Here is a 12386-nt window from a genome sequence, read left to right as displayed (position 1 = left end):
TACCACTAAACTCTTAGCAACCAATACACAAAGCTTTTTCAATACATAACTGCCTTATGCACAGATACAGTTTCACTGCTTTAAAAATATAGGATGAACATAGCTCAGCATGCAGAATTCATAAATCAGAGTGTGGGGAAATCTGCAAAGTATATATATATTTCTGCAGAGCGGGGAGGCTTGGGTGGGTGTAAGGAATCTGTAGCTAGATAGAGTCTCTACCAGATAATTAGTTACCGAAGGTAAGTAACTTGTTCATCTTATAGAGACTTCTAGCTGCAGAATCTTTACCCTGGAATAGATACCCAAGTTATAACTGCTGGTGGTGGGTCTTGAGGATATATTTCATACCAGGAAGTCCTGCAGGACCGAGCTGGCAAAATGCCCCTCTCTCCACACCTGGCCATCCAGGCAGTAGTGTCTCGCAAACGTGTGCAACAAACCCACGTTGCTGCTTGGCAGATGTCAAGTACCGGCACGCCATGAGCTAACGCAGTGGTAGCAGCTTTTCCTCTGGTACAGTGAGTCCTCAAACCCTCCGGAGGCTGCTTCGTGGCCAAAGCGTAGCAAATCTTTAAACAGAGAACGACCCAGCGCGAAATGGATCATTTCTGTACTGCCCGACCCTTCTTTGCACCAACGTATCCCACAAAGAGTTGGTCATCCATGCGGAACTCTTTCGTGCGGTCAAGGTAGAACGATAACGCTCTTTTTGGGTCCAGCCGATGGAGATGCTCCTCTTCCTTAGAGGGATGCGGTGGCGCAAAGTAGGTAGGCAGGGTGATATTTTGACCCAGATAGAAAGGGGTCACCATCTAAGGGAGGAAAGAGGCACGAGTTCTGAGGACTACTTTATCAGGATATATAGTGAGAAACAGCAGTTTCGATGATAAAGCCTGCAGCTCACTCACTCTCCTGGCAGATGTTATTGCCACCAAAAAGGCTGTTATGATAGTGAGCAGCTGGAGACGACAGTTATGTAAGGGCTCAAAAGGAGCACACATTAGGAAAGTAAGAACAAGATTAAGATCACACTGGGGCATGACAAAAGGCACAGGTAGAAACATATGCACAAGCCCTTTTAAAAATCTTTGTATGATGGGAGACTTAAACAAAGATGGTTGGTCGGGCAAGCGTAGAAAAGCTGATAAGGCAGCAAGCTAGCCCTTGAGAGTCCCTAAGAAGGAACCCTGTTGGGTGAGAGATAGAATAAACAAAAGAATATTAGATAGAGAAGAAGAAAGTGGATCAATAGACTTCTCTGTACGATATGAAACAAAACGTTTCCACCAACAGCAGTAAATCGACTTAGTAGAAGAACGCCTGGCTGCCAGAATGACATCACAAACTTCGGAAGGGAGGTCATAAACCATCAATTGTCGCTGCTCTACCTCCACACATGAAACCGCAAGGTTGACAGGTTCGGGTGAAGGACCTTCCTCTGATGTTGTGACAGAAGATCCTCCCGAAGAGGCAACCTGATTGGAGGACTGATGCTCATTTTGAGAAGCCCTGGATACTATACTCTCCGTGCCTAAACGGAGCCTCTAGGATTAATTGGGCCCGGTCGTTCTTGATTTTCTTGAGAACTCTGGGCAGAAGTGGTGTGGGCGGAAAGGTGTAGAGGAGGCCTGAACTCCACTTGCAACGAAAAGTGTTGCCTAGCGATAGCCCCCTTGGAAACTCCAACACGCAAAACTGCTGACATTGCACGTTCTCTACAGAGGAGAACAGATCTAACCAAGGCTCTCCCCACTGCTGAAAGAGTCCTTGCGCCACCTCTGGATGGAGATACTATTCGTGATCCGCTAAGCGTAGACGGCTGAGCTCGTCCGCCCTGGCGTTCAGAGAACCTGTCTTGTGTTGAACCACCAGGGTTATGCCCTGCTGTTCCAGCCCTGTCCAGAGACGCAGAGGCTCTTGACAAAGGGTCCACGACCCCACACCGCCCTGCTTGTTGCAGTATGACATCGCGGTAGTGTTGTTCGTGAACAACTGCACTACCTTCCCTTTCACAACAGGAAGAAATGCTTTTAATGCCAGTCGGATCACCCGAAGCTCCAACACGTTGATATGGAGCCCGGATTCCGCCGGAGACCAGCGACCCCTGATCTCCGCCTCTCCCAGATGGCCGCCCCTATACCAGAAGTGACGCATCTGTCACTACTGTGAGATCTGGTTGGGGAAGGGAGAGGAGTCTGCCTTTGACCCAATCACAGTTCACTAACCACCACTGCAGATCCTTTGTAGTCCCCCCCGAGATTTGAACCACATCAGTAAGATTTTCCTGATGCTGTGCCCATTGGAACTTCAGGTCCCACTGCAGGGCCCTCATATGCCATCTGGCATGCTTTACCAATAGGATGCAGGAAGCCATGAGTCCCAACAGCCTCAGAGTCTGTCTCACCAGAATCCAGGATTGAGGCCGAAACATTGGTATCATAACCTGAATATCCTGGACTCGCTGCTCTGGAGGATAGGCCCGATACTGCACTGTGTCCAGAACAGCTATGATGAAAGGGAGCTTCTGAGAGGGAGTCAGGTGTGACTTCGGCACATTGATAGTGAACCCCAGCGAATGCAGGAGGTTCGCCGTCGTCTGGAGGTGGGTGGCGAGAGCCTGGGGCTTCAGAGCCTTCAACAGCCAATCGTCGAGGTAGGAGAAGAATGAAATCCCTGACCTGCGCAGATGAGCTGCTACCACCGCCATCACCTTTGTGAACACCCGAGGTGCACTCGTGAGACCGAAAGGGAGCACGGTAAACTGAAAGTGCTCGTGGCCCACCTTGAACGGCAAGTAACGCCGGGCGGGCAGGATGGAGATATGAAAATACGCATCCTGGAAGTCCAACGCTACCATCCAGTCTCCTTGGTCTAACGCAGACAAAACCTGAGCAAGAGTGAGCATCTTGAATTTCTCCTTCTTGAGGAAGAGAGTGGCATCCCTTAAATCCAAGATAGGGTGAAGACCCTTGTCCTTTTTGGGTATCAGAAAGTAGCGAGAATAACAACCATAGCCTACTTCTGGCATCTGGACCCTTTCTATGGCTCCCTTGGCCAAGAGAGCCTTAACTTCCTTGCGGAGCAAAACCAAATGGTCCTCCATCAGCCGTTCTTTTGTCGAAGGGACAGAGGGAGGAACAGACTGGAAGGTGAGGGAACAGCCTTTCCGTATGATAGGCAAAGACCCATTTGTCCGATGGAATGCCAGTGAGGGAGATGAAATTAAATCCTCCCTACAACTGGATGGACATGGTCCTGCAGAACAACACTAGGAGGGTTTGGGCGTAGTGGAGGGGGGCTGTGTGGTGGCCGACCACGTCCTCTCCCGGGATGGTGTGAAGCCAGAGGACGGTGGCTGAGTTGTGGCTGGTGTGGTACTGCGCCCCTTCCAAAGCCTCGAAAGGGGCGGAAGACAGACTGCTGTTGAGCTGGCGCTGAGAGGCCCAAGGATCTGGCCGAAGCTCGAGAATCCTTAAACCTCTCAAGCCCGGAGTCTGCCTTCTCACCAAAAAGGCAAGAGCCTTCAAAGGGCATGTCCATCAAACTTGACTGGACATCCTCTGAAAAGCAAGTTGAACATAGCCAGGCGTGGCGACGTAGGGCCACTGTCGATGCAATCGCTCTACCCAGCGAGTCGGTCATGTCCAATCCACACCTGATAGTAAACTTGGCTGCATCTCTTCCATTCTTGACAGTCTGGGCGAGAGTGTACCGTACGCCCTCTGGGACCTGGGGCAGCACCTGTGCCACAGTATCCCATAAAGTATGGGAGAAATGGCCCAATAGGCAAGAGGTGTTTACTGATCTCAATGCCAGACTGGAGGAAGAAAAAATTTTCTTTCCACGTTGATCCAGCCTCTTGAGTTCCCTATCTGGGGGAGCGGATGGGAAGGCACCACAGGAAGTAGAGACTTGGACCACCAAGCTCTCCGGGGTGGGGTGTTGGGTAAGGAAACTAGGGTCGCTCGGAGCAGATCTATGGCGGGGGCCTACTGTCCTATTCACAGGAGCCCCTGTGCTGGGTTTGGACCATGTTCGAAGAAGGACGTCCGTTAGGGCCTCATTGAAGGGCAACATTGGCTCTGATGTAGTCACCCCTGGCTGAAGCACCTCTGTCAGAAGATTCGTCCTGACTGGCACCGTGGGCAAATCTAGGTCCAAGACCTCAGCTGCCCTACGCACCACCATAGCATAAGAAGCTCCCTCCTCCGTAGCCACATTAGGAGGAGAGAGCGTATCTGGAGATGTGTCCAGTCCACTGGCCTCCCCTAGATCCTCGTACCAGTCCTGTTCTTGCTCCAGGTGGTACTCTAAAGGGTCCTCAGACCCCTCCCACTCCTCTCCTGTGCCTGGCTTTTCAGAATAAGGCTCAGGCAATGATCTGGGCCTAATTGGCGCTGTTGAAGTCGGCGTCAACGTCGTACGACGTTGCTCTGGCTCTGGATCATCCAGAATGAAGATGGGGCTACCACCGGTGGGCGGCGGTGATGGAGGAAGTGTTGGCTTCGGACCCGGCGCCGGAGGAGGTCAACTGTGAGGGACCGGCGCCGGTCTGGATCCGGTATCCGATCTTTGGGTCCCCAACGGCGCCGAAGCTGCCGACGTTGAACCCGATGGGGCCCCTGCTGACCCCGCGGGGCCCAAAGACCCACCCGAGGGTGCAGCCCGCTCAAAAACAAGGCGCATGGCCCCATAAAATTCCTTTATTTGAGCGGGGTCACTCCGGTCCCTGGAAAAGAGGGAAGACGCGGAGTTGAGCTTGGCGACGGCTCCGAGGAACCGTGCTCGGAACGTCGACATTCCCTAGACGCCTCGTCGGCAGATGGGCATGGTGAACTGAAAGTCCGCTTGGACTTCTTCTTCTTCTTGTGCCTCTTACCTGAGTGATCGGATGACCTCGAATGCAAGAAAGAGGGATTGGGGCTCTGGGAGCAGTGCCGCGACCTCCTCCTACTGCGGGACCGTCGACTCTTCGGAGTCGCGCCAACCAAAGACAGCTGTCAGGCCGCAAGAAGTTTGAGAGATCTCTCCCTCGTGACCTTCGGAGCCATGGCCCGACAGTTGGAACACGAAGTGGAGTCGCGATCCTTGTCTAAACACCAGAGACACACTCGGTATGGATCTGTTACCGACATGGTGCGATGACATGCACCACACGGTTTGAATCCAGTCTTTCTAGAAGCCATGCTTCAAACAATCAAGATCTAAAAACCTCGATGAAGAAAAGGGTAGCTCTTTCCAGATTTGCGCTTAACCGGCACAGAAGGAAAAGAACTGAAGTACGCGCGCCAAGGTGGCATCTATATAGACAACCCGTGACATCACAGAAGGCTCCAACGACGCTGACGTCAAAGGTTGATGCAGATATTTGCCACCTCTTGGGTGGTGGCCTAGTTAAAAATCAATTAAGGCAGATGGACAGCCTTAATAAAGGCACGATTAAAGCTCAAGAGTTAAATACACTCTCTTGTGAACATAATAAACAATTTACATTACACTTAAGCTGTATACAAAAGGTTTAAAAATGGGATTTGTGTTTGAGCTTCCCTAATAATTATATGTCAGTCTCACCCAGTGAAATTTCATTTTTGGCGATATCAAGGTAAAGGCAATCATATATAATATGCTGCCTCATACTAAACAATGTATTAAAAAGTAATATCACCAAAAGTACAGCGATAAAAAGAAAATAGTAACCCAACAAAACTTTGGTAATGCTGTGATTGTTTTGTGAGCCAAAAGAAAAATTGTCCAAGCGTAGCTGGGTGTAATTACTTGGGTAATTTTAAAAGTAGTGGATCAGCTAAAAATTGTATCATACTACAAAAATATGGCAGCTTTAAAAATCATAATAGCAGAAAGATAAAGATTCCAGAAAAGTACACACCGAAAGGACTGTGCTTGTGTTAAGAAGTGTCGTGCCTTGCCAATTTCATTTGCAAGCTTCTTCAAATCATCGCCTTCAAACAAAGGAAGCACCGGATCCTTTAGAAAAAAACAGATCAAATAATAATATTTTTAATGTACTTTTATAACAATAAAATCTGAATTTAAAGATGTTTTGAGGATCATTTACATATGAAGCACATTTGCTATGACTGTGCGTTCACTGAGATACACTGACATGCAGAAAAAAACAGTTCTTTCAAGGTGATACACTGTTTAAATTCCTTTCCTTACTGGTTGTTTAAATCTACCCCACAATGCAAGTTATTCAGCACAGTTACTATGAACCAGCTTTACAATGGACTATTTTAAATTAACACACAAGCATCATGAAGTCTCTAATGGGTAATATAGGAGTCTTATCTGCAATTCTATTTTTCGGATGAAAATTGAGTTATTTTAAAATTGTATTTCAATGAACAAACAGACCATTATTAGTAGCAGACTGGCCTATCAAAATACCCTTCTTTGACAGTAAACTATTTCCACATTGGTTTAGCTTTCTTTCCTTGTTGAACGAAGTACGCTCAAAATATTTAGCAGTGATACTGAAACTTGAATTTCAGATGTCTAGCTATCATGAAAGGCAAACATTAAGCTACATTTCCCTGTACATTGTGAGTGGCTAACATTTAACTTCTTGGTCAATTTACTTGGAGCAAAGCTATTCACCCCTCAGCTTAACTGGGCCTTACTTGCCATGGCTTTTACCATCAAAATGCAAAAGTACAATCCGGACACTCAAACCATTGTCTGTGCCCAGGGCCTATCCCTATGGTCCCACTCTCATTGCTCAGCAAGTGCTATTACTAACCTCCCTCGGCCACCAACAATAGGCATAAACCAGTCAATTTAGCTTTCGACTTGTGTGAACACTTCCTCAACACAATCCCGTACCCTTCTCAATTTTTGAAGCTATCATATTAACCAGCAAACAAGATACAACCTCCTCTCCCAGAGTTATCCATAAAGTGCCATATACTTAGAACAGCAGCCAAAGAAGGTTCCTCATTCCCAGTGTACTTCACATGGATGGAAACCCCCATTCTTGCTGGCAGTGGTGCACGTCATGCAGCCAGTGTCTACCATGTTGACTTCATTCTTCATTTGGCAAGCTACACAGTTGCCATCGCCAATGCCCATTCTGATAAGTTCTTAGCGGTGGCACAGAAGCGCATTAGTCCTTACTAGCGAGGACTCCTTCCCTTCCTCTAGTTTGTGGTGTACCCATCCGACAAATTTCAGGCACTGACTATCTCACCACCTCACATAAGACTTGTCAGAAGGCACCAGCATCCACAATTGCCCTACAGAGTCTGCTCACCATCACCACCAGCCTTCCATCTTTCATCCACTGAATCAGCTCAATCAGATCTCACATCCATATATTCGCCCAGCACTACTGGGGACTATCGTACTGACAGCACAAAAAGTAATGGATGGCGTGCTTGAATTATCGACATCTGGTTATTACACTAGTACACATTCAATCACATCTGTGCCAACACAGACACAGATCAAGGATATAAACACAATGGCATAAACTATCAGTCAAGACCCTCAATTCTGTACCTGTGGCTGAATGTTAGAATATCGAGGTCATTGATATATCGGACTGCAACACAACTGACTGCAGAATATTGACTATACTGTTAAAGTAAGTGTACATGGGAATGTGTAGATTTACTGTAGCTACTCAATATCTATTTACCTTGCTAATATATATTTATGGTCAAGGTAAGTAAATGTGAATTTAAGAATAGTAAATCTACATGTATTTTGACAATATATTGGTAGCTGATATTCAATACTGCTGCAAGTTGACATAAAAAAAAACCTCATTAATATGGTAGGATACCATTGCCATTGATGTGTCCAATACCTGAGGGACAGGACACCTTCAAGTTACGTTCTAAATATGAAGGCGCAATCAAGGCAAATTTATTATTACTTTATCCCATATATTGCATGGGAATCAGTTGTGTAGAGAATACAAAAACAATGGTGGTAAAACAACAGAGTCCATCAGCTCGCCTTCTAGGACCCGGAAGGACACATAGGGCCAGATGTACGAAATTTCTATTTTGCATTTCTTAAATGGCGAATATTAAGGAATCGCTAATTAGGAAATGCAAAATGGATTGAACAAAAATAGAGATTTCCTAATAGCGATTCATAGAAACTAGGAATCCCTGTTAGGAAATCACTATTTAAGAAATGCTACACCATTCGTTCCTGTGGGCAGAAGGCCCATAGGTATGAATGGTTTTGTATTTCTAAATTTGCAATAGGAAATGACAAGTTAGGAAATGCAAACCCAAAGGTGCCTAGTGGCCTACGGATTTATGCACCCCCAAAAAAGTGGTGTATATGTAAAATGCCCAAATACCCTGGGGCATTTGCGTGACACATTAAAAATGCATTTAGTAAATGCTTTGTACATGTGCCTAGGAAATAGCAAATAGGAAATCCCTATCTGTGATTTCCTATTAAGGAGTTGCGAATTGCGATTTGACTGGTGTAGAAATTGCATTTTGTGATTCCCTATTGGCCATTGTACATCTGAAAAGGCAATTTAGCATTTCGTAAAGGACCGAAATTGCGATTTGATCCTTGAAGAAATGCTAAATCCTTTTGTATATCTGGCCCATAGTACGCCCTAAACCAATTAGAAGTGTGCACATCAAAAACATGAAACAAACCTTCAACCATTCAACACACTCCAGGAAACCAACGTCATATTACAATAGAAGTTACACCAGGATGCAACACAGTTCACATCAGCTACCTGGAAAGATTAATGGCACTTCATGCAGGATGCAGAATACAAAGAAACTACTGCCTCTGAACACATAACTGCCAAAGCAAAACATCCAGGATCTGCGGACCGTAGGGACCAATGCCAAGTCCAGCATGCAAAAGCAATTGCAAACATTCTAGACTCTATCTTATGAACACTGCTTTACATAGGTTCATTTGACAGTGCTATGCAACCACTACACCCAGATGACATCACCACTGACACCAGCATCACAAGCAGTGAATGCACGGTATGCACCCAAATAGGTTCCCAACCTTTTGGCTTCTGTGGACCCCCACTTTATCATTACTAAAACCCAGGGACCACCACTGAATCCTTATTGGAATCCGGGGACCCCCCCAATGAGTCACTACTGAAAGCTGGGGATCTAATCTGTTAATATTATTTAATTTTCTAAGCAGTCGCTGACCCCCTGAGAAGGCTTCACGGACTCCCAGGGGTCCCCGGACCACAGGTTGGGAACCACTGCAGTATCATATCACCAGGGCGTAGCTTAGTCAGTAACATTAATGGGGTATAAGCTTCAGATTTTCCAACAATCACGCTGGCATATAATGTTGAAATACATTATACAATGAGAGAGGCATAAGGGATAGCGTAAAGAGACAAGAATGCAGCTTGGTAGGGGCACTAGGGCCCATATTTATACTTTTTTAGCGCCGCATTTGCGTTATTTTTTTACGCAAAAGCAGCGCAAACTTACAAAATACAATTGTATTTTGTAAGTTTGTGATGCTTTTGCGTTAAAAAACGGCACAAATGCGGCGTTAAAAAAGTCTAAATAGGGGCCTAAGTGAGAGAAAACACAATATTTGTAAAAAAAAAAAAAAAACATTTTAGGGGAATTTCAAAGCAGAGGGAGGGTGAGTGTGTGTTTATTTTTGACTTTGTTTATGTAAAAATTCATGGTGAAATCTGAAAGAAACCTCACCACCCCAACTGAAAACACCTGTACCCAACTATTGATCAAGAAGTACATTTATTAGGGGATGTAACACCGCAAATATCCCCCCAGAAGCTACGCCAATGTGTATCCCAATGTAGGTGGAGCTGGCAAATATGTTCAGGTTCACCACAGGCAAAATGTTCACTCTTGACCAGGAGGTAAGGCTACACCTGAATCTAATTTATCATTCAGACCTAAAATAGAGACCAAAGATAAAGATCAAACAGTGACACATTAGTCTCCTTGTAAACAGGCACATGGGACAGAAAAACCTCAGAAAAAGGCCTGCTGGAAAGCATCAAGAATTTCTAATGGGAAAATGGGAGGAAGTTATGATTTTCAAAATGATAAGAATATAAACTGGAGAACTCATCAGGGTTTAAGCACTTGACTAAGGTGAGTATTTCCAAAGCTTGGGAGAGTGTAAGAGAACAAATGAATAAAGGGTGAGGTGTTTTACTTCCACTGTCTTTGTGGCCACTCTATTCCATGGCAACATGCTACACAGGTCTCACATGGCAGGCTATTTTAGTAGGTGAAGGCTATGTTCTGTCTCAGAAAGTGATATGAGCAATGATGGACATGGTAATCCAGGCAGGAAAAATATATTTTTGAAGCCGTGCCTTAAGTAGGGTGAGCTTTCCGACATTTGACCAGGCGGTCTAGTGGCATATGGGCTGCTGATTCTGAAATCTCCAATGTCACATACTTAGTAGTTCACCCAAAACTAGATAGGGTTGGAAAACTGGATGTTTAGTGGTTACTGTTCTGCTGAATCTAAAATGAATCCCTCAGTCCACAGAGGACACCACATTTGATACTAAGACAGATAGCCTGGTGGGTTGTGATCTTTCACAAAAACCTCTTTGTGATCTTAGCCCTCTCTAATTCCAATTTCCAAACAGGCTGTGAGTATCTCATCTTTAAAACGGCAGCTTCATCTTAACAAATTGTCACATTGCTGGTTTTGTCCTTTGGAGACAAATTCTGACAACCCACATAACCTCACAGGCCTCATAGATTTGCTTTCGGTCAGACTGTCCTCCCTTGTAGTTTTAGGTGAGAAGGGCCATAGAGTTTTAGCTTGACTTTGCCTCTAACTCATAAGTCTTCAACGTCCTAACATTTTATTGTTTGTCACATGTCAATGGCCATACCTTGAATGTAGTGTTTAACAAAAACGCTGATGTAACCATCATGAGAGTCCTCCTCATTATCTAACCAAATAAAGCCATGATTGCTTTTTAACTTAACACACTACCTGGCAGACCCAAGAATATGACTTAAAAACATCACAGTAGATGCCTCGGTTGCCATAAAGCAGAGGAGTTAATCAGGAACGACTATGTAATAACATTTTTGATTTTTTCACAAAAATTGATGACCAGCCTTCTCACATTGTATACTAACTCAGGTCATTCTCATCAGGTTTCCAAGTTTAAGATCAAACACAAAGGCCCTTTCAGTGACAGTCACCCTGCCACGAAAACCCTGGTGGTCACGCACCCGGTGACAGGAATCCCCATTCCTTTCGCCGGCAGACGCACCCCCACACATCCGCACACATGCACCCCCCCACCCATCCACACACTTACAACCCCCCAACCCTGCAAACGCATTCATTCACACAGACACCCCCACTCAGTCGCATACATGCAGACACACACCCCCACTCACTCGCACAAATGCAGACACTTCCCCATTCATGCGCACATACATGCACACAAACATTCATATTCAATCACATACACACACACACTCACACTACACCCCCCTCTGTATACACCCACACATGGACCCATACACACAGACACCCCCCCTTTCAGATGACCACTTACCTTCTCCGTTGAGGAGGTCGTCCGGGAGAGGATGGGTCCTGGCGGTCTTGCACCGCCAGCACCAAAACGCCAGCAGGACTCCACCAAACGGCTTGTAATACGCCGGACAGAGTCCTGCTGCCGTGACGGTGCTGGAGATGCAACCGCCTCTTCGGAGTCAGACTACCGCCCAGAAATGGGCGGAAGTCCTCCGAAGACTCCTAAAATGGAAGGCAATAGACCTCCAGCACTGGCGGTCTGTTGCCTGCAGTGGCTTTGTTTTTAAGAGCACCAAAGTCGCAATGAGGCCCAAAGTCATGAAATAGGCATTTTGCAAAATTAAATGAAAATTAACACCATAAGACTCTGCATAAGAATTGGCTGCAACTACTAAATGGGCAATCTTACCTTCACCTTCACATAAGGTTTTGTCCCCAAAGCCCATCACACCTTGAAAGACTGGACTGATTCGAAAGTCCCTAAAACTATGGACTCCAGCATGGCTACTAGGTTATTTGTTCCTTTGCCAACATGTAAATTGTTCCATTCAGGAAGGAGGGGACATGCCCTAAACCATTTGATAAACGTAAATGCCATTCCCTTATTTAAAAAAAAAAAAATTAGATCCCATATGCTGCAATTATGTTCTGCCTATTCAGAACGCCTGGATTTTTTGCTTTTTGGGTCACCCGGTTTTGTACTTTTTGCTGAGGGTATGTCTCACTACATGTGTTTCACCCACAGTAATCTTTTAGAAAATGGACCGCACATGTTTACCGCCAGTGTCTGCCTTTTATGCAGCAAGGGTAAGAGTCACTTGGCTGGTTACACGTGAACATGTGTGCAAATGCGT

General features: G+C 45.7%; 1 protein-coding gene across 1 annotated transcript in view; it reads right to left on the bottom strand.

Annotated features, from left to right (window-relative positions):
- Positions 1-12386, bottom strand: part of VWA3A (von Willebrand factor A domain containing 3A) — a 541655-nt gene that overhangs the window by 73614 nt on the left and 455655 nt on the right. Inside the window, exon 32 of the mRNA XM_069210293.1 lies at positions 5891-5988. Within this exon, the coding sequence (XP_069066394.1) occupies positions 5891-5988 (98 nt within the window). The remainder of the gene's footprint in view (positions 1-5890; positions 5989-12386) is intronic.

This window comes from Pleurodeles waltl, chromosome 10, assembly GCF_031143425.1.
Source record: "Pleurodeles waltl isolate 20211129_DDA chromosome 10, aPleWal1.hap1.20221129, whole genome shotgun sequence".
NCBI lineage: Eukaryota > Metazoa > Chordata > Amphibia > Caudata > Salamandridae > Pleurodeles > Pleurodeles waltl.
This window is presented reverse-complemented; position numbering and strand designations above follow the sequence as displayed.